This window comes from Nomascus leucogenys, chromosome 2, assembly GCF_006542625.1.
Source record: "Nomascus leucogenys isolate Asia chromosome 2, Asia_NLE_v1, whole genome shotgun sequence".
NCBI lineage: Eukaryota > Metazoa > Chordata > Mammalia > Primates > Hylobatidae > Nomascus > Nomascus leucogenys.
In genome coordinates, this window is record NC_044382.1 from 61,582,795 (window position 1) to 61,606,526 (window position 23,732).

A 23,732-nucleotide genomic window follows, 5' to 3' on the forward strand; every position below is an offset into this window, starting at 1 on the left:
CTATTGGGATGCTGGAGATTACGTGACAACTTATGAGTGACACACAGCCAAGAACAGAACCGGGACTGGATGCCCATTTCTTCATTCAACAAATATTTACTGAGCACCTACAATCCCTCAAAAATTGTTCTAGAATCTAAGCCGTGGGGTTGTAGCCATGCCCCCAGCCCACTCTCTTGCAGGAAAGACCGTGGCTCAAGGTCCCCCACATTACCAATTTAAAAAAACTTCAGTGCTCTGGCTGTGGGCGTGAAGGCAAGGACAGAGACTGGGAGGATAATGAGGCCAAATAGCTTTGGCCCACCACCACCGGGACTGGCAAAGACGCCAGACCTCCTAATGCTCTTCCTTGGAGGAAGGAGCAGTGTTTGATTTGGTCAAGAGGCCAAGACTAAAAGTAAGAGGATAAACACGAGCTGGCTGGACGCGAGGCTGGCTCAGGGCAGTGCTGTCGGGCTGAGGATTCAGGGAGCTGGTGTTGTCCAAGCTTCACATTTGCGGAAACTACAACTCCCAGCGTGTCCCGCGGCCGCCCGAGCGGGCGTCATGTGACCTATGCTCACGTGTCTCCGCAGCCGGCTCGAGAAAGAATCCCCCAAGGTAGGTGGCCAGAGACAGGCTCTGGAGGGTGGAAGTGTTAGATCCCCGAGGTCTGTGGAGCCCCTCAGTCCCCGCCACCGCGGAAGAGCTCAGGCCCTTTCCCTGCAGGGGTCCAGATCCCGGCGTCCTCACCCCACGCCCGCCCCTCTGTTGCGCCGGCTCTGCCGCGCCTTTGCCCAGCCAGCGGGTCTCCACCCAGTCCTAGGCCGGGATCGAGTCCCGGAGCTCCTCCCCAGTTTACCCCACAGTAGCCCACCCTTCTCGCTCCAGGCCTGGGAATCGCCCCGCCCCGGCCTCCTGGCCCGGGTGCACCCTGGCTCACCTCACAAAGCCTCACCTCACAAAGCAGCCCACCCTTTCTATCTCAGGGCTCCAACCCCAGGCACACTCCAGTTGGGATCTGAGGGGCCTACATCGTTGGCCTGAGCATGTGGGCATCAGGCTTCTATTCTGGCTCTGCCAGCTACCGACTGTGACCTTAGTCTAACCTCTCCCTCCTGGGCCTGTTTTCCTATCTGTCCTGAAGCTCCATTCCATGAGTAAGCGTGAGAGCCGCTCAGTTTCCTCCAGCTCTGCTGAACCCAGCACAGAAGTAGCCCAAACTCTTCCCTCTGCTGACAGCAAATTTTAGGCAAAGTCTTGAGAAAGAAGAAATTGGGGCCAGAAAGGGAAGTGAGGAGAATCAGATCCCAGACCTTTGGGGAGAAGGAGCAACCCCCTCTGGCACAGCCCATCAGGGAGAAAGAGCAGGTAAGGTGCAACAATGGGCTGAGTAATTTGCCAGTGAGCAGTGGGGGTGCCGAGAGATCTTAACCATGGCAGAGAATCTGCAAGAGGTGGGACCCCCAGCTTCTGAGTTCCATGAGGACCCCAGCCTGCACTCTCATGTGGGTGGCAGGAGACGCTGGCAGATGGTGCAGGACTCGGGCAGGGGTGCCCAAGGGAAGCATTTTGGTTGGAGAGTCAGGAAGCCACACCAAGCCTTGTGATCTTGGAGGAGTCACTCTGTAGACCTCTGTCTCTGTGATGTGAGCAGGGGGAAGGAGGTGGTCACAGCTCTGGCAGTGGTCAGTTTGCAGGGTTCTTTCTCTAGCTACATTGGAAGCTTGGGAGTCCCAAGACTCTGCCTTCACTGCTCACTGCTTTGATTTTGCTGAGTTGCTGGTTGGGTGACAGGATGTGTAAGGGGATGTGTAAGCCCTGTGACATCTGACAGATCTTTCTGGGTTTCGAGCCAGCAGAGGAATGTTTCCTCTGGTGCCATGTCCCTTGGTTCCATGCTTGATGACAGATGGCTGAGAGCACATGAACTTTCCCCCTTTCCCTCTCATGAGTGGATGGTCCCCAGCTTTTTTTGTCCATCATCAGGAGGAGCGATGGGCAGTAGCCCGAGGGGTCTTGTTAGTCATTTTAAACCCCCAGTGGGCTGAAGGCATCAGAGAGGGTGGCCCAATGGTTAGGGCAGTCGTTATGGCTGAATCTGCTCAGTTCCCTTTTCTTCCCTCTGGGCTATAAAGACTAAACCGGGCCGGGGGCTGTGACTCACGCCTGTAATCCCAGCACTTTGGGAGGCCAAGGCAGCAGGATTGCTTGAGCCCAGGAGTTCAAGACCAGCCTGGGCAACATAGTGAGACCTCCTCATCTCTAAAAAATTTAAACACAACAGGCATGGAGGGCTTGTCACATGGGAGAAGAGTTGAGAATTGGCCTGAATTTTGAAAGGCCAATTTTGTTCCCCACAGGAACAAAAAATTTAAAAAGTTGGCCAGGCGCAGTGGCTCACGCCTGTAATCCTAGCACTTTGGGAGGCCAAGGCAGGGGGATCACAAGGTCAGGAGTTGGAGACCAGCTTGGCCAACATGGCAAAACCCCATCTCTACTAAAAATACAAAAATTAGCCAGGCATGGTGGCAGGCACCTGTAATCCCAGCTACTCAGGAGCCTGAGACAGGAAAATCTCTTGAACCCGGGAGGCGGAGGTTGCAGTGAGCTGAGATCGTGCCATTGCACTCCAGCCTGGGCGACAAGAGCAAGACTCCGTCTCAAAAAAAAAAAAAGAAAGAAAATTAAAAAGTTAGCTGGCTGTGGTGGCACACGCCTGTAGTCCCAGGTACCTGGGAAGTTGAGGTGGGAGGATTGCTTGAGCCTGGTAGATTGAGGCTGCAGTGAGCTGTGATTGCGCCACTGCACTCCAGCCTGGGCAACAGAGTGAGAACCTATCTCTAAATAAATAAAGACTAAACCAGGGAGGGAGTAGAGATTAAAATGGAGTTTTGTATGAGTACCCTGAAATCGGGACTCAGGAATGAGGAGACTCTAGGAGAAGGAGTCTTTGGCAGATTTCGCCAGCCTGGGTGGTAACCAGCTAATAACAGCCTCTGGGGAAGCCTGCCCTGGCTCCTCCCTGCCCCCTTAGTCCCTGCCCTTGAAATCTGGCCTTCTTCCTGCTCTTTCTCCCATTAGCTATCTATCCCAGGGCCTCTGTGTCCATTGTTACCTGACCAATAGCACCAGGCTCTGGTTTGGGTTTTGTTTGTTTTTTTGTTTGTTTGTTTTGAGACAGAGTCTCACTCTGTCGCCCAGACTGGAGTGCAGTGGCCTGATCTGGGCTCACTGCAACCTGCATCTCCCAATTTCAGGTGATTCTCCTGCCTCAGCCTCCTGCATAGCTGGGATTACAGGGGCGTGCCACCGCACCTGGCTAATGTTTGTATTTTTAGTAGAGATGGGGTTTCACCATGTTGGCCTGGTCTCAAACTCCTGACCTCAGGTGATCTGCCCACCTCGACCTCCCAAAGTGCTAGGATTACAGACATGAGCCACCACGCCCGGCCCAGGCTCTGGTTTTGATTAGTGTTCTGCTCTCTGCTTGCTTAGGGCTGGAGAGTCTCAGGCATGGTGGTGGTGGGCAACACGGGAAGGGGCATCTGCAGAAATAACAGCCGCAGTGACCATTTATTGAGTCTTAAGCCCTTACTGATGTTAACACACGACCCACAGGAACATATGATGTAAAGGCCTAGAGGGGTGAAGTGACTTGCCCAGGGTCACACAGATAGGCAGTGGAGGAGTCAGCATTCTGACGGCAGAACCTACTCGGAGACCCATATCACAGCCCTATCCAGGGCTGCTCTTGACCTGGGGGTGGACTTGATGCTTTAGGACCATCATTTCTCTGCAGGTCTCAGGCTATGAGCTGAACCTTGAGAACACTGAAGGTTCCTTTTCAGGGCTGGGCTCCTCAGAGCCTCTCGAGATTCTTGGAAGAAAAAAAACTGCATCTCAACTGTGTTTACCCAGAGAGCAAAGAGAATCAGTCAGGCGATAAGCCTGTTATTTGAGTTCCACCATACCCAAGCTACCATCTTGGACCCAGGAGTGGGGCAGATACAAACAGATGGATGCCCTGTGGTCAGACAGGCCTGGGTTTGAATCCCAGCTCCACCATTGACTGCTGTATGACTGAGGGGAGAGTAGTTATCCCCTCTGGGATTCAGCTTCCTCTTTGGTAAAATGGTGACTGTCATGTCTACCTTTTAGGGCTGCACTGAGGATTGAATGAGAAAGCATTCCATAGCTGCAGCAATAGTGGTTTATAGTAACAAACAGCACTGCATGTTTGGCACTGATCATTGTAATCTAGCCCAGGAAAGCAAGCCTAGTGGCCAGTGAGATGCTAGCACATGAGAGAGTACTGAGAAGAAACCAGCTTGAGTGGTTCTGGGCCCCTACATGGCTCCAAGAAGAGCTCAGTGAGTGACCCAGGAAATGGGGAAGAGATAGGACCTAAAAGGGTGGCGGCAAAGGAGTTGGGAGCATTCCAAGCATGGGATGAATCATTGTTTTCCTGAAGACGCAAACATGACAGGCATGGGGGCTTGTCACATGAGAGAAGTCACATGAGAGAACAGTCGAGAATTGGCCTGAATTTCGAAGGGCCTTGAAAGCCACAGAATTCAGACTCCGGGCCACCGGGAGGCATGCTGGACTGTAATATGTTGAATCTCAGTTCTTGGTGAGGGGTCCTTTTGGGACCCTGTGGGGTGGAAACAGGCTGGGAAGCCAGACAGATCTGGATCCAAATCCTGCTATGCAACTTGCTAATATATGACCCTGGGTCAGTGATGGGATCTCTCCGAACCCTTTGGCCACAAGACTGTCCTAAGGATTGAATGAGATAAAGTATCCATGAGACACCCCGACGCGGGGCCTCTCTCTAGTGCTGCTGTGTTAGTACCCGTTTTATGTTGACATCTAACTGGTCCAATGAGTCTGTATGCCTGAAGCAAGCATGATTTGCACCTGATCTGTTTCTGTGTCTGTCTCCCTATACTCTGGCACCCAGTGCACTGTCTGCACAGAGACATACCTGGGTTTGGACCCTACCCATGTGATCTTGGGAAAGTTATTTCACCTTTTTGTTCCCCAGTTCCCCCATCTTAGGATAACAGTAGTGCCTGCCTTTGTCCCATCTAGGTTGAGAAGAGTCCTAGGCTAACAGCCCCAAACAGGTGGGTGTTGCTCAGCTGCCTGGGGCATGTGGTTGTAAGGCAGAACCCACAGACCTTGCAGGAAGAAGGCTCTTGGGGCCATGGCCCAGGTCAGCATCAACAATGACTACAGCGAGTGGGGCTTGAGCACGGATGCCGGGGAGCGGGCCCGGCTGCTGCAGAGTCCCTGTGTGGACACAGCCCCCAAGAGTGAGTGGGAAGCCTCTCCTGGGGGTCCGGACAGAGGCATCACTTCCACACTTGGGGCCGTCTTCATCGTCGTCAATGCGTGCCTGGGCGCAGGGTTACTCAACTTCCCAGCAGCCTTCAGCACTGCGGGGGGCGTGGCAGCAGGCATCGCACTGCAGATGGTGAGTGCACTGGCCGGGAGGGCAGAGGTGCAGTTCAGGTGGGCACTTTGCCTCAAAAGGGAGGCTTTGGGTCAGGGATGGCCAGTAAGTGATACACGCACTGCTCTCCCCTCCCTCACACATGGCAGACTTGACTAATCTATTCTAGTATTCTTTTCTCTGACCCAAATGAGGCTTCAGAAGCCTTCCAACAATCAGAGAAATTTAAACATCAATTACATCTCTAATTTTTTAGGCATAACATTGATTTTGTGGTAGTTTAAAAAGAGGGCCCTTGTCTTTTAGAACTACATACTGAAATATTTATTGATGAAATGATATGATAGCTTATATTGGCTTCACAATAAATGCAGAGTGGGAGGGAAGAGGAATGATGAAACAAGTTGGCCATGCATTGATCATTTTTGAAGCTGAGTGATGGATACATGCCAGTTCTTTTTACTGTTCTCTTTACTTTTTTTTTTTTTTTTTTTTTTGAGATGGAGTCTTGCTTTGTCACCCAGGCTGGAGTGCAGTGGCCCAATCTCGGCTTACTACAGCCTCCGCCTCCCAGTTTCAAGCGATTCTCCTGCCTCAGCCTCCCAAGTCGCTGGCATTACAGGTACCCACCACCATGCCCAGCTAATTTTTGTATTTTTAGTAGAGACAGGGTTTCACCATGTTGGCCAGGCTAGTCTCAAACTCCTGACTTCAAGCGATCCTCCCACCTCAGCCTCCTAAAGTGCTGGGATTACAGGCATGAGCCATCCGCATCCAGCCTATTCTCTTTACTTTTGTATGTTTGCAATTTGTCACAAAACTTTTTGTTTTTAAAGAAAATCTCAACTCAGCATCATCTAGCAGTCTCTTTTTTTTTTTTTTTTTTTTGAGATGGAGTCTCACTCTGTCGCCAGGCTGGAGTGCAGTGGCACGATCTCAGCTCACTGCAAGCTCCACTTCCCGGGTTCACGCCATTCTCCTGCCTCAGCCTCCTGAGTAGCTGGGACTACAGGCGCCCGCCACTGCGCCCGGCTAATTTTTTGTATTTTTAGTAGAGACGGGGTTTCACCGTGGTCTCAATCTTCTGACCTCGTGATCCACCCGCCTCGGCCTCCCAAAGTGCTGAGATTACAGGTGTGAGCCACTGCGCCCGGTCTTAAAATTGCCTTTGTGAGGTTTGCCAAGCTTGCTTTGGGCACTCGCCCAGTAAATGCTAGGCGAGCCCAGGGTGCCCTCTGCTGCGAGGCCTTTCCCACAAGCTCTTGTTCTGCCTCTGCCTGCAGGGTATGCTGGTTTTCATCATCAGTGGCCTTGTCATCCTGGCCTACTGCTCCCAGGCCAGCAATGAGAGGACCTACCAGGAGGTGGTGTGGGCTGTGTGTGGCAAGCTGACAGGTGTGCTGTGTGAGGTGGCCATCGCTGTCTACACCTTTGGCACCTGCATTGCCTTCCTAATCATCATTGGCGACCAGCAGGACAAGAGTGAGCCTCTCCCTCAGTCCCTACCCCATCTCTTTTTATCAGCCCCAGGGATCCTGGGGTGGAGGGAAAAGGCGCTGAACACCTCTCCAGGACTTACCTGGGCCCAGCATTCATCTGGCAATTCTCCCTCCAGGCAGAGGGAGGTCCTGGGGCCCAGCAGAGCAGGAGGGCCACACCCCGTGGTGGCCTGGCTTGACATTCCCTCCTTCCTCCCTGTGCAGTTATAGCTGTGATGGCGAAAGAGCCGGAGGGGGCCAGCGGCCCTTGGTACACAGACCGCAAGTTCACCATCAGCCTCACTGCCTTCCTCTTCATCCTGCCCCTCTCCATCCCCAGGGAGATTGGTTTCCAGAAATATGCCAGGTTTGGAGGCCCCAGCCTGGGTCAGACAGAAGCTATGATCCTGGGCAGCTGTAGACCCAAGGGCTCCTGGGGAACCCTGCTCCTCCATGCCACCTCACCTTGGGGAGCAAGAGTAGGCAAGGCAGGGCAGACCAGGGCTTGCAGGGTTTCAGAGAAGACCATCCTTTTCTGTCTCCATCATAGAAAAAGGATGCATCCATGAGAGATTCAGTTCTAAATGTCCTTTTGCATCCATGAGTAGTTCAGTTCTAAGTGTCCTTGTCAAAGAAGGAGCAGGTGGTATCTGGGTGGTGAAGGCGGCCTCCTGGCTTTCCCTGGGAGGAAAGGATTTGTGTCTTTGAGACTGTCAGCCTGGCAGCATCTTACCTGCAGCTTGGCATGAAGGAAGGAGACTGGTTTCCCGTCTCAGTGTCTGAAAAGCTGTGGGATTCTAGGCTTCCCCCTCTGTAAGTGCAGGGGCCATGCTCCACTCTCTCCAAGGCTCCCATAAATGTTGACACAAAAGTGTCTGTACTCTCAACCCTCTGGCATCTCTTAGTTCTCAAAGGCCAGGCTCAGAGGATGGGCTGCCCACAGCCCCTGCCTGGGCTGGGCTGCTCTGATTCAAGTCCCAGGTGTGCTTTGGAGCTCTGCTCTCTGCATCGTCTCTGAGCCATGGAGCTGAACCAGCACTTCCCGATGGCCAGAGTTGCTGATCGGGTCCCCTGTTGGCTATCCAGCTCCCTCCTAGCTGTGGCAGGTTTCTCTGAAACTACTTCTCAGGCATTTCCTGAGTCTTTGCTTGGCATAGTCCCCGGTTCATTCAGTGGACCCTTGTGGTCACTAGAGCTGAAGGTGGATGTCCCTAGGGGTGGAATCAGATAAGAGGCAGCTGGGGATGAGGACACTTAGTTTCTCCTTCCCGGCAGCTTCCTGAGCGTCGTGGGTACCTGGTACGTCACAGCCATCGTTATCATCAAGTACATCTGGCCAGATAAAGAGATGACCCCAGGGAACATCCTGACCAGGTGAGGGTGAGGGCCCTAGGAGACATGGGGAAGAAGCCACCACTTGGGCCCCAGCAGGTGCTGGGTCAGGAACCAGAAGGCCACACAGGTGCTCTTCTCAAGGCTCATGAGCTCATCAGGGCTGACTTGGTCATTGTAGGAAGGAGGAAAGAGCCCCTGATCTGATGTTACTGGAGGGAAGAGCAAGACTCAGAGACAGGAGGCACTTTGCCACCCACATCCAACAGATGAGCCAGTGTGAGGCTAGGCCTTGGGTCGTGGAGGAACCTGAGGGTGGAATTGCCCATGTTTCCAGCATGTGCTTATCTGTAATTTCTGTATCTTTGAGGGTGAATTTATTATTTAAAAAAAAAGGGGGCCAGGCGCAGTGGCTCACGCCTGTAATCCCAGCACTTTGGGAGGCTGAGGCAGGCAGATCACGAGGTCAGGAGATCGAGACCATCCTGGCTAACATGGTGAAACCCCGTCTCTACTAAAAAAAATACAAAAAAATTAGCCGGGTGTGGTTGCAGGCACCTGTAGTCGCAGCTACTCGGGAGGCTGAGGCAGGAGAATGGCACGAACCCGGGAGGCAGAAGTTGCAGTGAGCCGAGATCGCGCCACTGCACTCCAGCATGGGCGACAGAGCAAGACTCCGTCTCAAAAAAACAAAACAAAACAAAAATAATTTCCTTTTTTTGAAAAGAACAAACCAGTAAAGCAAAAGCCCCAGTCCAGAAGCCAGGAATTCTGGATTTTGGCCCCAGGGGCGCTTTTCTGAGCCTCCAGGCCCCCTCCCAGGGGAGCCTGGGACATAGGGATGCCTCTTCTCCCTGTTCCCAGATTTCCGTGGGTTAAACCTATAGAATGCCAGTTGCTGGAGACCGTGGTGGGCTGAATGAAGAGTGAGGGTGTGGGGTGGGTTGGTGGCTGTAAGGGGTTCCCAGGTGGCAGCACTTTGTGTGTTTGTTCACAGGCCGGCTTCCTGGATGGCTGTGTTCAATGCCATGCCCACCATCTGCTTCGGATTTCAGGTGCCAGTGCCAGTTGCAAGGTCCCTGCTGTCCTCTTAGATCACCCCTCCCCGGGATGGAACCCAGGAAGGAGGAGGAACCCAGGCAGAATGGAGGAAATCCTGGGGGGAAGGATGGAGCGGGGGCCTCAGGACTTGCCCCTTGTCCCTGGGGTCTTTGTTCCCAAGGTACCTTCCTGGGGAAACTGGGGGTGAGGTCATTTCCCCACCATGATCGTGCCCTTCACCTGGACAGTGCCACGTCAGCAGTGTGCCCGTCTTCAACAGCATGCGGCAGCCTGAAGTGAAGACTTGGGGTGGAGTGGTGACAGCTGCCATGGTCATAGCCCTTGCTGTCTACATGGGGACAGGTGAGTGCTCCTCCCCCAAGACCTGGGACTACAGTGCTCTCACTTCCACAGGAGTCCCCAGGTCCTGGGGCCCAGCTTTCCTGGGGACAGCCCTGCATTCCCAGCATGACTTGTACAGGCATTGGCTTGAACTTGGCCTGCCTGGGGCCTCCTCCTGCCAAGACGAGAGTGGCGTATTCATCCATTCATTCACCAGTTCTAAGTTGATGCCTAGGAAGTGCCAGGAACTGTTCTCAGCGTGGGGGATGCCATGGAGAGAGATAGAGCTGGTCTTGCCCTCATGGAGTTGACATTCTTGTTGGAGAGACAGTCATGCAAGAGTAACTAGGGAATCAGTAAGGAATTCCAGACGGTGGCGAGCATCCTGATGACAGTGAAATAGGGAAGATGTGTTTTGTTTTGTTCTGTTTTATTTTGTTTTGAGAAAGGGTCTCAGAAACTGTCGCCCAGGCTGAAGTGCAGTGGCATGATGATAGCTCACTGCAACCTCAACCTGCCGAGTTCAAGTGATCCTCCTGCCTCGGCCTCCAGAGTAGCCGGGACTACAGCCATGTGCCACTGTGCCCAGCTAATTTTTTTTTTTTTCTAGCAGAGACAAGGTCTCACTATGTTGCCCAGGCTGGTCTTGAATTTCCTGGGCTCAAGCAATTCTCCTGCCTCGGCCTCCCAAAGTGCTGGGGTTACAGGCATGAGCCACCAACCCAGCCTAAAATGGGGAAGGTATGAATGGGACTGGATGGGTGGCTTTGGGAGTGGTTCACAGAAGGTTCTTCTCAGAGGAGGCCGAAATGATGAGAAAGAGCCAGAAAAGGAGGAGCTGGGGAAGAAGGGTTCTAGTCAGAGGAACCACAAAACACCAAATCACTGAGGCAGGGCCAGGAAGAAAGTCTGTGTGGCTGGAGTGGTGTGTGATGGGGGCAGGTGACAGGCAGTGAGGCCAGACAGGCACTGGCAGCCAGATCCTGTTGGGCCTTGAGGGCTGCTGGGAGTCAGAGAGGAAGCGTTTTAAGCAGGGGGGTGGTTCGGGGAAAGATGGCTCTGGCTGCAGTGTGGAGAGTGGTTGGGATGAGGGAACAAGTCTAGGAGACCCCGGAAGAAGGATCCCCTGAGTTCTTTCCACGGATGGACCATAGGAGCTGCCTGGGCCAATACTGTTCTAGCCGCTGAATACACAGCCAGGAACAAGAGAGGCAAACAACTAAATCCCTATTCTCCTGGGGCTCATGTTCTGGCTGGGGAGACAGACAATAAGCCTGTAAAAATTAATTATTATTATTATTGTTATTATTTTTATTATTGTTTACTTAAAGACCAGTGTGATAATACAGTTAAAAAAAATTAGAAAGCGATGAGGCTGGTCACAGTGGCTCACACCTATAATCTCAGCTATGGGAGGCCAAGGTGGGATGTTCTCTTGAGCCCAGGAGTTCAAGACAGGCTGGGCAACATGGTGAAACTCCATCTCTACAAAAAATTAAAAAATTAGCCAGGTTATGGTAACATGCACCTGTGGACCCAGCTACTTGGGAGGCTGAGGTGGGAGGATCGCCTGAGCCTATGAGATCAAGGCTGTAGAGACCCATGATCATGCCATTACACTCCAAACTGGGCAACAGAGTGAGACCCTGTCTCTAAAAAAGAGAGAAATGAGTGTTAGGGGACAGGCACAGTGGATCATGCCTGTAATCCCAACACTTTGAAAAGCTGAGATGGGAGAACCACTTGAGGCCAGGAGTTCAAGACCAGCCTCCGCAACATAGTGAGACTCATCTCTACAAAAATTAAAGAATTAGCCGGGCATCGGCCAGGCATGGTGGCTCATACCTGTAATCCCAGCACTTTGAGAGGCCAAGGTGAGTGAATCACTTGAGGCCAGGAGTTCGAGACCAGCTTGGCCAACATGGCAAAACCCTGTCTTTACCAAAATTACAAAAATTAGCCAGGCATGGTGGCAGGCGCCTGTAATCCCAGCTACTCGGGAGGCTAAGGCATGAGAATCGCTTGAACCTGGGAGGCCGAGGTTGCAGTGAGCCAAGATCGCTCCACTGCACTCCAGCCTGGGGGAGAGAGTGAGACTCTGTCTTCAAAAAAAAAAAAATTAGCCAGGCATGGTGGCATGTGCCTGTAGTCCCAGTGACTTGGGAGGCCAAGTCAGGAGGAACTTGAGTCTAAGAATTCAAGACTACAGTGGAACTATGATTGTACCACTTTACTCCAGCCTGAGTGACAGAGCAAGATCCTGTCTTTAAAAAAAAAAAAAAAAAAACCGCCAGGCACTGTGGCTCATGCCTGTGATCCCAGCACTTTGGGAGGCCCAGGCAGGCAGATCACATGAGGTCAGGAGTTCGAGACCAGCCCAACCAACATGGCGAAACCCCATCTTACTAAAAATACAAAAATTAGGGCTGGGCGTGGTGGCTCACGCCTGTAATCCCAGTACTTCCCGAGGCGGGCGGATCATGAGGTCAGGAGTTCGAGACCAGCCTGGCCAACATAGTGAAACTTCGTTTCTATTAAAAATACAAAAATTAGTCAGGCGTGGTGGCGGGCGCCTGTAATACCAGCTACTCGGGAGGCTGAGGCAGGATAATCACTTGAAACCAGAAGGCAGAGGTTGCAGTAAGCTGAAATCGCACCACTGCACTCCAGCCTGGGTGAAAGAGGAAAACTCCATCTCAAAAAAAAAAAAAAAAAAATTAGCTAGGCGTGGTGGCAGGTGACTGTAATCCCAGCTGCTTAGGAGGCTGAGGCATGAGAACCCAGGAGACCAAGATCATGCCATTGTACTCCAGCCTGGGCACAACAGAGCACGACTCCATCTCAAAAAAAAAAATTAGCCGGGCATGGTGTAATCCCAGCTACTCAGGTGGCTGAGGCAGGAGAATCACTTGAACCTGGGAAGTGGAGGCTGCACTGAGCTGAGATCGTGCCACTGCATGCCAGGCTGGGCAACAAGAGCGAAACTCCATCTCAAAAAAATAAAAAAGAAGAAGGCTGGGTGTGGTGGCTCACACTCTGGGAGGGTGAGGTAGGAGGATTGCTTGAGCCCAGGAGTTCAAGACCAGACTGGGAAACATAGCAAGACCCCATCTCTACAAAAAAATTAGCTGGGTGTGATGGCATCTGCCTGTAGTCCTAGCTACTTGGGAGGCTCAGGTGGGAGAATCGCTTGAGCCAAGGAGGTCAAGGCTGCAGTAAGACATGATCACACTACTGCACTCTAGTCTGGGTAACAGAGCAAGACTCTGTCTCAACAAAGAAAAGAAAAATAGGACACGGTGATGTGAGAGAGTACCGGGGATGGGGGTCATTGTAGATGGACTGGCAGGAAGCAGTCTCTGAGGAAGGACATCTAAACTGAGACCCGAATGATAAGGAGATGGCATCTGAAAGTCTGCCAGACAGAACAGTCAGTGCCAAGGCACTGAAGTGGGAATGTGCTGGGCAAGTTCAGGCTCAGAAAGCTGGGGGCTGGAGGGATTCCATTGATGGGGGATATGAGAAGTCAGGGAGGGAGGCATCTGATCGGAGCCCCATCTCCCGCTCTGAGCCTCCGTCTAAGTGTCCAGAGCTGCTGCAGCAGCCTCCAGGCTGATGTTGCCCCTAGGAGGAGTGGACAGTCCACCCCACTACCCTCCCAGGGTTGCCCTGACCCAGCTGTCCCTGCCCACAGGCATCTGTGGCTTCCTGACCTTTGGAGCTGCTGTGGATCCTGACGTGCTCCTGTCCTATCCCTCGGAAGACATGGCTGTGGCCGTTGCCCGAGCCTTCATCATCCTGAGCGTGCTCACCTCCTACCCTATCCTGCACTTCTGTGGGCGGTGAGCCCCCTTCCACTCCCCAGGGCCCCTCCGAGCCTGTGAGCCCTTCCAACATGGTCCTTTGGCCTTGTGTGGACCCCATCCTGTAGAAGGAGAAACTGAAGGCTATAGAAAAGAGTTGGTGCCTAGGATGGGTCCCTACATATCCCAGGCCAGGTCTCAGAAGTGCCCTTTGTCCTGGGGTCACCAGAACATTCTGTGAGTCCTGTAAGAATCTCTATCCAGAGCATGGTATGGTGGCTCACATCTCTAAACCCAGCACTTTGGGAGGCTGAGTCAGAAGGATCACTTGAGCCTAGGAGTTCAAGACCACCTGGGCAACCTAGTGAGACCCCCATCTCTACACAAAATAAAATAAATAGGCAGGTGTGGTGGCATGCACCTGTGGTCCCAGCTACTTAGCCACTTGGGAGGCTGAGGCAGAAGGATGGCTGGAGCCCAGGAGTTCAAGGCTGCAGTGAGCCAAGATTGCACCACTGCACTCCAGCCTGGGTGAGAGAGCCAGACCCTGTCTCAAAAAAAAAACACAAAAGAATCTCTATCCAGATCCTTTCCTGAGCTTTCACATGGACACCCTGCCCTTTAGATACCCCAGACAGTTCCTTTTAAGGAAAAAACAATATCAGTTTCCATGTGGTGTAAAGCAAAGTGCTAAGCTCTCCACATTCACCGTCTCTAGTCCCCGTGGTAAACAGAGTGCTGGTGGCCCGTTTTACAGTAGAGGAAACTGAGGCTCAGGAATGCGGCTTTCCCGGCAGTCTACCCAGTTAGGGGTCTGGCTCCTGTGAGCTAGAGGTGGGGGGCTGCTAACAGCAGGGGCACCTCTAAGCCCCTCTCCATGTGGGCAGGGCGGTGGTGGAAGGCCTGTGGCTGCGCTACCAGGGGGTTCCAGTGGAGGAGGACGTGGGGCGGGAGCGGCGGCGGCGAGTGCTGCAGACGCTGGTCTGGTTCCTGCTCACCCTGCTGCTGGCGCTCTTCATCCCTGACATTGGCAAGGTGATCTCAGTCATTGGAGGCCTGGCCGCCTGCTTCATCTTCATCTTCCCAGGTGCGGACCCCTGGCGCCCCATTTCACAGCCCCACAGCACAGACTCCCAGGGCCTCCCTAGCCTCGGCTCCCTACTTGCTCAAAACATGCAGGAGAGAGTAACCGCCAGCACTAATTGATCACCCGCCTCGCCTCTGTACTAGCCCCTATCCAAGCATTATCTCCTGGAAAGAAGGTGTAGTGGAGATCACACGTGGGGCTCAGAAAGGGTCACAGACTTGCCTAGAGCTTAACAAACTCAACTAGTAACAAACCTTGTCCATCCCACACTGTCTGGGTCCAGAGTCTATTCTCTTAACCATTCATTCAGGTGTCTGCTGCTCCCTGACTATGGGGGATCTATCTGGCTGGTTCAGCCCATTACAGCCCAGAGGGCAGTGGGGTCTGGGGTGGCACCCTGACACAGACATCAGGGAACCTGGGTTCCAGACACAGATCTACTGCCAGATCCCTGGAGAACTGTCCTGTCTGCCCAGCCATGAGTTCCACCCTTACCCAGCTTGTGTCTATCCAGGAAGCCACCTTCAAAGCCCCAGCTACTCTGCTTGGAGCAGGGGAGCCAGATCTGCTCGGAAGTGTACTGGGAAGACCCCTGGGGTTGGGCCACCACTGAGTCACCATTGAGTGCTGCCCCTTTAGCTCCAAGTCTAGCATGCTGCCCAAGGGGTCTTGTCAGATGCCAGCCTGTCATGGGAGAGCAGATGCCAGACGACCCCAGCAGGATGTGGTGTTGGGGGCAGAGATGGAATTTCTAGAAGAGTAAACATGGGCCTTTCTCCATCCAGCACTGCTTCTTGGGAAAGGGGGTGGCTAGGAGGGAGGGAGCCCTCTCCCCTCACAAATGCTCAGGGTCACTTCTTCTCTTTTAGGGCTGTGCCTCATTCAAGCCAAACTCTCCGAGATGGAAGAGGTCAAACCAGCCAGGTAAAGCAGGGCCCAGCCCTTGATCCTCTCAGGGAGGCTCTGGGTTGGAACGTGGCTTTGTAGGGGCCTTAAAACAGATAGGAGTCAGAGGCTTGTGTACTTAGAAATCATGGGGTTTTGTTTTGGTTTTTTTTTGAGACGGAGTCTTGCTCTGTCGCCCAGCCTGGAGTGCAGTGGCACGATCTCAGCTCACTGCAAGCTCCGCCTCCCGGGTTCACGCCATTCTCCTGTCTCAGCCTCCTGAGTAGCTGGGACTACAGATGCCTGCCACTGCGCCCAGCTAATTTTTGTATTTTTAGTAAAGATGAGGTTTCACCATGTTGGCCAGGCTGGTCTCGAACTCCTGACCTTAGGTGATCCTCCTTCCTCGGCCTCCCAAAGTGCTGGGATTACATGCATGAGCCACCACACCCAGCCGGGTTTTTTTTTTTTTTTAAATACTTTTAAAAATTGGGTAGTATGCTAGTTGTTAACAATTTAAACATTAATAAAGGGCTTAATAGAAAAAGATGGAAGTCCCTCTTCCCCCACAACCTGCTTGCCCCCACATCCCTTCTGAGATAGCTCCATGTTACCAGTATGGTCTGTGTCCTCAACCACTTCTGTACATGTGTGCATGTCTGTGTACACATAGCTATGCAGATGTATACACAGATGCAGGGCTCTTGTTTTGTGTTATGAAAAATGGTTTCAGCCAGGTGCAGTGGCTCACGCCTGTAATCCCAACACTCTGGGAGGCCAAGGCAGGTGGATCACCTGAGGTCAGGAGTTTGAGACCAGGATGGCCAATGTGGTAAAACCCCGTCTCTACTAAAAATACAAAAAATTACCTGGGCATGGTGGTGGCCACCTGTAATCCCAGCGACTCAGGAGGCTGAGGCAGGAGAATCGCTTGAACCTGGGAGGTGGAGGTTGCAGTGAGCTGAGAGAGCACCATTGCACTCTAGCCTGGCGACGGAGCGAAACGCTATCTCAAAAAAAATAAAATGGTTTCAGGTTCAGGTTTAGCTTTCCTGTTCTAGTCCCTTTGTTCCAGTTTCTAGTTAGGTCTCCACCCCTTACAGTCCCATATCGCGTTCAAACAGGTTTTCTCAAAGCTCTTACCCCACCTTTCTCAGCCTATACCCCCACTGCCTTAGACCCAGACCCCGCCTCCCCAGCTCCTATAATTTGTCCCACACCCTCTGTAATGATCCCCTGCTCTTCAGCAGGACCTGGCTCCTGGGCTTCTCTCAGCCCTTTCTGGCTATCAGCTTTTTCCAGCCTCCTCTTCCATATCCCTCCACTGACCAATGTCAGTCCACACCAATCTGCATTTTCTGGACTTAAAATTAGTATTGTATAGACAGCAGTTAATTATCTTGCCTTCCCAATGCTTTCATTTGTCCCTCTTGTCTAGGTGGTGAGCTCAGGGAGCCCCCCAACCCCCAGTCTAGTAGTGGAACAGTAGTTACCAATTGAAGTAACTGACATTTTTTTTTTTTTTTTTTTTTTTTGAGATGGAGTTCGGAGTTTTGCTCTTTTTGCCCAGGCTGGAGTGCAATGGTGTGATCTCAGCTCACCAACGTCCTCCTCCTAGGTTCAAGTGATTTTCCTGCCTCCTGAGTAGCTGAGATTACAGGCACACGCCACCACGCCTGGCTAATTTTGTATTTTTACTTTTATTTTTATTTTTGAGATGGAGTCTCGCTCTGTTGCCCAGGCTGGAATGCAGTGGCGTGATCTTGGCTCACTGCAACCTCCGCCTCCCAGGTTCAAGTGATTCTCCTTCCTCAGCCTTCTGAGTACCTGGAACTACAGGCATGCGCCACCACACCCAGCTAATTTTTTTTGTATTTTTAGTAGACACGGGGTTTCACCATATTGGTCAGCTGGTCTTAAACTCCTGACCTCATGATCCGCCTGCCTTGGCCTCCCAAGGTGCTGGGATTTCAGGTGTGAGCCACCATGCCCGGCTTAATTTTGTATTATTAGTAGAGATAGGGTTTCACCATGTTGGCCAGGCTGGTCTTAAACTCCTGACCTCAGGTGATCTGCCCGCCTCAGCCTCCCAAAGTGCTGGGATTACTGGCATGAGCCACCATGCCTGGCCTCTGACATTCTTTTTTACCATCCAAAATATTTAAAGGCCTTAGGAGGAGTATTGCCCCCTAAAATCATTTGAAGACAGATCTCAGGTCCCATTTGTTTATTTTGTTCAGGTAGTTTTTTTAAAACCTCTAGACAGCTCGAAGGCCAGAAAAAAAAAAAAAAAAAAAAGATTTGTTTTGATCTTCAAAGGCCATATGCAAAAACAAGGACTGAGTTCCCCCCAACACTTTTTCTTTACAAGACGGGGTCTCACTATGTTGCCTAGGCTGGCCTTGCACTCCTGAACTCAAGTGATCCTCCTGCCTCAGCCTCCCAAAGTGCTGGGATTACAAGCCTGAGCCATGGCATTTGTTCTGCCACTTGCTCTTTTTCACTTAACTGCATCAGCATAAGAAGATCTGCTGCTTTTTTAAAATTTTTATTTATTTATTTATTTTAAGAAAGATTGAATGACGGAGTCTTGGAAGACAAAAATATTAAAAAAAAAAAAAAAAAATTTTGTCCAGGCCCTGTGGCTCACACCTGTAATCCCAGCACACTGGGAGGCTGAGGCGGGTGGATCACTTGAGGTCAGGAGTTCAAAACCAGCCTGACCAACATGGTGAAACCACGTCTCTACTAAAATTACAAAATTAGCCATGCGTGGTGGTACACGTCTGCAATCCCTGCTACTTGGGAGGTTGAGGCAGGAGAATCACTTGAACCCAGGAGGCAGAGGTTGCAGTGAGCTGAGATCATGCCATTGCACTCCAGCCTGGGCAACAAGAGTGAAACTCCATCTCAAAAAAAAAAAAAAATTTTTTTTTAGAGACAAGGTCTTGCCCTGTCATCCAGGCTAGAGTGCAGTGGTGCAGTCATAGCTCACTGCAGCCTCAACCCCTGGGCTCAAGTGATCCTCCCACCTCCGCCTCCCAAGTAGCTGTGACTACAGTCATGCACCACTATACCCAGCTACTTATTTTATTTTTTGTAGAGGCAGCATTCTTTTTTGTTTTGTTTTTGAGATGGAGTCTTGCTTTGTTGTTCAGGCTGGAGTGCTGGAGTGCAGTGGCGCGATCTCGGCTCACTGCAACCTCCGCCTCCTAGGCTCAAGCAATTCTCCTGCCTCAGCCTCCTGAGTAGCTGGGATTACAGACGCCCACTACCACGCCTGGCTAATTTTTTGTATTTATAGTAGATACGGGGTTTCACCATGTTGGCCAGGCTAGTCTCAAACTTCTGATCTCAAGTGATCCGCCTGCCTTGGCCTCCCAAAATGCTGGGATTACAGGCGTGAGCCACCGAGCCCGGCCAAGACAGTCTTTTACTTTGTTGCCCAGGCCCGTCTTGAACTCCTTGGCCTCGTGTAATCTCCTGCATCAGCCTCCCAAAGTGCTGAAATTACAGGTGTGAGCCACCACACCTGGCCATGCTTTTTCATTTTTAAAATGGCTGCAGAATATTCTCTTGTATGAAACTGTCCTGAATGTGATATTCTTATACTTCTTGGCACACATGTTCAAGGATTTGGGTAGGATCAGTTCTTAGATGGAAACTGTGAGGTCACAAGCCATGTTCATTTTACTTTGGCACATGGGTTCAAATTATCCTCCAAAAAGGCAGTGCTAGTTAAGAGTCCCAGCAGCAGTGAATGGGAGTCCCCTTTTCCTCACACCCCTGCCTGTACTGGATATTACAGCCTTTCTAAGTTTTGCTAGACAGATGGACGAAAAACACATTGTTTTCATGTGTACATTTCCCTGAATAGTAGAAAGCTTAAGAACAGGTGCATGCTTTTAAAAAACTTGTTACATAAAAGGGCCAGGTGTGGTGGCTCACACCTGTAATCTCAGTAGGCAGGTCACATGAGGTCAGGAGTTTGAGACTAGCCTGGCCAACATGGAGAAACCCCATCTCTACTAAAAATACAAAAATTAGCCAGGCATGGTGGCACATGCCTGTAATCCCAGCTACTCGGGAGGCTGAGGCAGGAGAATCGCTTGAACCCAGGAGGTGGATGTTGCAGTGAACCGAGATTGCACCACTGCACTCCAGCCTGAGTGACACAGCGAGACTCCGTCTCAACAACAACAACAAAAAAAACTTATTACATAACAATACTTGTTCATTATAAAAAACTTTAAAAATACAAACATGTTGGCTGGGCACAGTGGCTCACACCTGTAATCCCAGCACTTTGGGAGGCCAAGATGGGCGGATCATCTGAGGTCAGGAGTTCGAGACCAGCCTGACCAACATGGTGAAACCCCATCTCTACTAAAAATACAAAATTAGCCGGGCATGGTGGCACCTGCCTGTAATCCCAGCTACTTGAGAGACTGAGGCAGGAAAATTGCTTGAACCCAGGAGGCGGAGGTTGCAGTGAGCCGAGATCACACCATTACACTCCAGCCTGGGCAACAAGAGGGAAACTCTGTCTCAAAAAAAAAAAAAAAAAAAAAAAACATACAAACATGTCTAAAGAAGAAAAAAAATCGGCCAGGCACAGTGGCTCACGCCTGTAATCCCAACACCTTGGGAGGCCAAGACAGGCAGATCACCTGAGGTCAGGAGTTCGAGACCAGCCTAGCCAACACGGTGAAACCCGGTCTCTACCAAAAATACAAAAATTAGCTGGGCATGGTGGCGTGCACCTGTAATCCCAGGTACCCTGGAGGCTGAGGCACAAGAATCATTTGATCCTGGGAGGTTGCGGTGAGCCGAGATCGCACCACTGCACTCCAGCCTGGGTGACAGAGTGAGATTCCATCTCAAAACAACAACAACAACAACAAACCCAAAAAATTAGCTGGGTGTGGTGGTGGGCGCCTGTAAATACAGGTGACCTCAGAACTTGGCCTCCCAAAGTTCTGGGATTACAGGCGTGAGCCACCACACCCAGCCATTTTTTGTATTTTTTTTTTAGAAGAGACAGGGTTTCACCACGTTGGCCAGGCTGGTCTCAAACTCCTGACCTCAGGTGATCCACCTGCCTCGGCCTCCCAAAGTGCTGAGATTACAGGCGTGAGCCACTGCACCCAGCCAGAAATCGCCCTTTTTCAATTCCATTTTATCTTCTTGCTGTTATTGGTACATACATTTGCAGATGTCTGCTTTTTGTTTCCTTTTTTTAATGAAATAGACCACATTCCATGTGACCTGCTTTTTTCTGAACATCTTTCCATCAGGATGCCTACATTCGAATCCTGGCATGATGTGACCAATCAGTTACTCCCATTAGATCTTGGTCTTCTTACCTATGGACTAGGGACAATACACCTGGCCCCACATTACCTTCGTATTGAAGTCTTTGGGAAGTAGGAAGTGCTCTACCAACAGGAGAAGTGCGATAATTACACTAATTAACAGTTATATATATTGAAGTCTGCAGTTATGGGATGGGATGACTGATCAGACCTCTCTCACCCTCTGTTCTACAGCTGGTGGGTGCTGGTCAGCTACGGAGTACTCTTGGTCACCCTGGGAGCCTTCATCTTCGGCCAGACCACAGCCAACGCCATCTTTGTGGATCTCTTGGCATAACCACTGCCTCCCAGGGAACACAAGGCCTTTGCCATTGGTCGCAGGAACCCATCTCTTAGAGCTATGGGGCCATGCTTAGCCCACGATCATTCCAACTGGTGGGATGACATCCAGACATCCTCTTCCAGGGAGTGGGGCAAACTCAGGCCCCACACCTCTGGACAGCTCAAACCCAGTTGCTTTCCTGTTCCCCAGTCCTGGCAGTGCCGTGGATGGCGGCAGGAAGTCTCACATCATAGAGGAAACTTCCTCCTCTCCCAGTTCTCAACTTCTCCATGCCTGGAATCCATGGGTGAAGAGAATCGGTAGATCTCATAAGAAAGAATCCAGTCTGACTTCCCTCTGGAGAATGACTATGGACAGAAAGCCACCATCCTCCACAGAGCACCCTGTCCTGAGTAGGGGCTGTGCTCATTACCCCAGGCCAGTGGTAGCTTCTTCAGGAGTCTGGCCACTTCCAAAGGTAGCACTGAAGTCGTGCAAATGCATAGTCAGGTAGATTCAGACCTTGTCCACACCTTCCTGGGCAACCCCCACCATGAACCTATCAGCCTCTTTCCCATAGCTAATAGACATTTCCCAGGCCTTGAGGGGCCCCACCCTGTCTCTTTCATCAAACCTGATGGTCCAGGCTGGGCATCCCTCTCCTCCTCCATCCCCAGACCTCACCAGGTCTAATGTTTACAAACGGTGCCAGCCCGGCTCTGAAGCCAAGGGCCGTCCCGTGCCACGGTGCTGTGAGTATTCCTCCGTTAGCTTTCCCCATAAGGTTGGGGGTATCTGCTTTTCTGTCTGAGACGGGCCTCTCTTTTCAGAGGCCCCAGGGTGGGTGATGGAGAAGGCTGAGAACCTTTCAGACCCTCTGTGTGGGCTAGGCTGGTCAGAATCAGGGTGTACCTCCCCGACACCTTCTTTTTCAGTGATGTTTTCTCTTCTCCCTCCCTTTCTTCTGCCTCCTCCCCCGCCAGCCCTAGCGTGACTACCCAGAGACAAAAAAAAAAAAAAAAAAAAAAAAAAAAGGCAGGACTGGGCACGGTGGCTCGCGCCTGTAATCCCAGCACTTTGGGAGGCCAAGGCGGGCAGATGACTTGAGATCAGGAGTTTGAGACCAGCCTGGCCAACATGGCGAAACCCCATCTCTACTAAAAATACAAAAAATTAGCCAGGCATGGTGGCAGGCATCTGTAATCCCAGCTACTTGGGAGGCTGAGGCAGCAGAACCGCTTAAACCCAGAGGCAGAGATTGCAGTGAGCTGAGATCGTGCCATTGCACTCCAGCTTGGGCAACAAGAGTGAAACTTCATCTCAAAAAAACAAAAACAAACAAAAAGGCAGCTAGGTTGTCACTGATGGGCAGCATTTGAGCCTGCCACACTGGCCTGGAAGTTTCCCTTCCAGTCTGGATTTTGTCTGCTCCTTCCTTCCCCCTCACCCCATCACCTCTTCACCTCCCATCCCATTTCACTGTGTAGCTCAGTCTCTCCCACGCACATAATTGGGAGCAGTGTGAGCTCTTACCAGCCTCCTGAGCAACGCATGTCCGTCAGGCCTGGCCTCAGTGGCCAGCCACATTGATGTCACACTGGAATTGTTACCCCAGACAGGGTGAAGAGATAGGCTATCTCCCCACCTCCCACCCCACTCCCCACTATATTCCCGTTTTGACCACCTCAGCCCCTCAGCTGCCCCCTCTCACTTTGGCCAATCCCAGGCACCAATCAGACTTCCTTTTCCACCTGGAGTCCCTAGCATTTCCTTGTCCCCTCTTCCCCAAAACCTCTGTACAGGGTATGAGAGGGACCCCCTGCCCAGCTGCCCACCACTCAGGGCAGTCTGATCTAAGAAGCAGAAGCCGGTTGGAGGCTGGCTGGGCTTCTGTCCAATCCCCAGATGGATAACCTGCCTTTTCTCACATCCCCTCTTGGTGCCTGATCTTCTCTGCCCCTGGGGCCAGACCCATTGTGCTGTTTTCTGTCAGTCTCTGGCACAGCACCAAGCTCTGCCAGCACCAGTCCCTGACAGGGCTAGGAGGACAATCTGGTCAGCAGGGCTGCAGTCCCCCAGTGCCATGTTTCGGGGGTCGAGGGATGTAAGTGGAGTCATTGCACAGAGACCGACCAGTCAGAAGGAGCTGGAATCTGGCCTCTTGTCCTAACCTCAGGAGCCCCCTCCCATCCTCTCCCCACCCTCCCTGTCGGGGTACTTCACTGTTTCTTTTCTACTTGTGTATACCCGGGAAAGGGAAGATGGTTAATAAAAGGGATTTGTGCTGCTGAGCTGTGTCCCCTGTGTCTGGTCCTGGGGACAGAGTCCGGGCCATTGCCAAGAGGAAGAAGGGCTGGGGTAGGAGGTGTAGATGGCATGTCACTGTCTCTGACCCCTATCTCCGGAATGGCACCGCCATGCTCCCTCTACCAAGCAGGGACCTGCAAGTGGCTCTTGCCACCCCTGCTTTCTTCCACATTCTACCTGTCCTTCTCCAATGACTTAGGAATGTATCGCAGTCTTCAATCCTGCGACCTCTGCCTTCACTCAAGCCCTCACTGTGTCTTTCCTGTGCCTTTGTGGTCTCAGACTGTCCCCCTGACTTCAGATCTTGGCAAGAGCTTCAAACTCCTGAGTATCCACCCCCATCTTTTCAGAGGCAAGTGTTGAGCAGGTCCCAGGTGTCT

General features: G+C 51.8%; 1 protein-coding gene across 2 annotated transcripts; it reads left to right on the plus strand.

Moving 5' to 3' along the window:
• Positions 1-539: 539 nt before the first annotated feature.
• SLC38A7 (solute carrier family 38 member 7) lies at positions 540-23,336 on the plus strand. Of its 2 annotated transcripts, XM_003263126.4 has the most exons (12): positions 540-600; positions 1,127-1,350; positions 5,077-5,461; positions 6,724-6,922; positions 7,144-7,285; positions 8,194-8,292; positions 9,248-9,305; positions 9,540-9,654; positions 13,328-13,475; positions 14,324-14,523; positions 15,393-15,447; positions 20,958-23,336. In XM_003263126.4, exons 3-12 carry the CDS (start codon positions 5,192-5,194, stop codon positions 21,058-21,060), a joined length of 1,389 nt encoding a protein of 462 aa, XP_003263174.1. In that variant the 5' UTR covers positions 540-600; positions 1,127-1,350; positions 5,077-5,191; the 3' UTR covers positions 21,061-23,336. The 2 variants fall into 2 exon arrangements, with proteins under 2 accessions (XP_003263174.1, XP_030651855.1); XM_030795995.1 differs by lacking the exons at positions 13,328-13,475; positions 14,324-14,523; positions 15,393-15,447.
• The last annotated feature ends 396 nt before the right edge of the window (positions 23,337-23,732 follow it).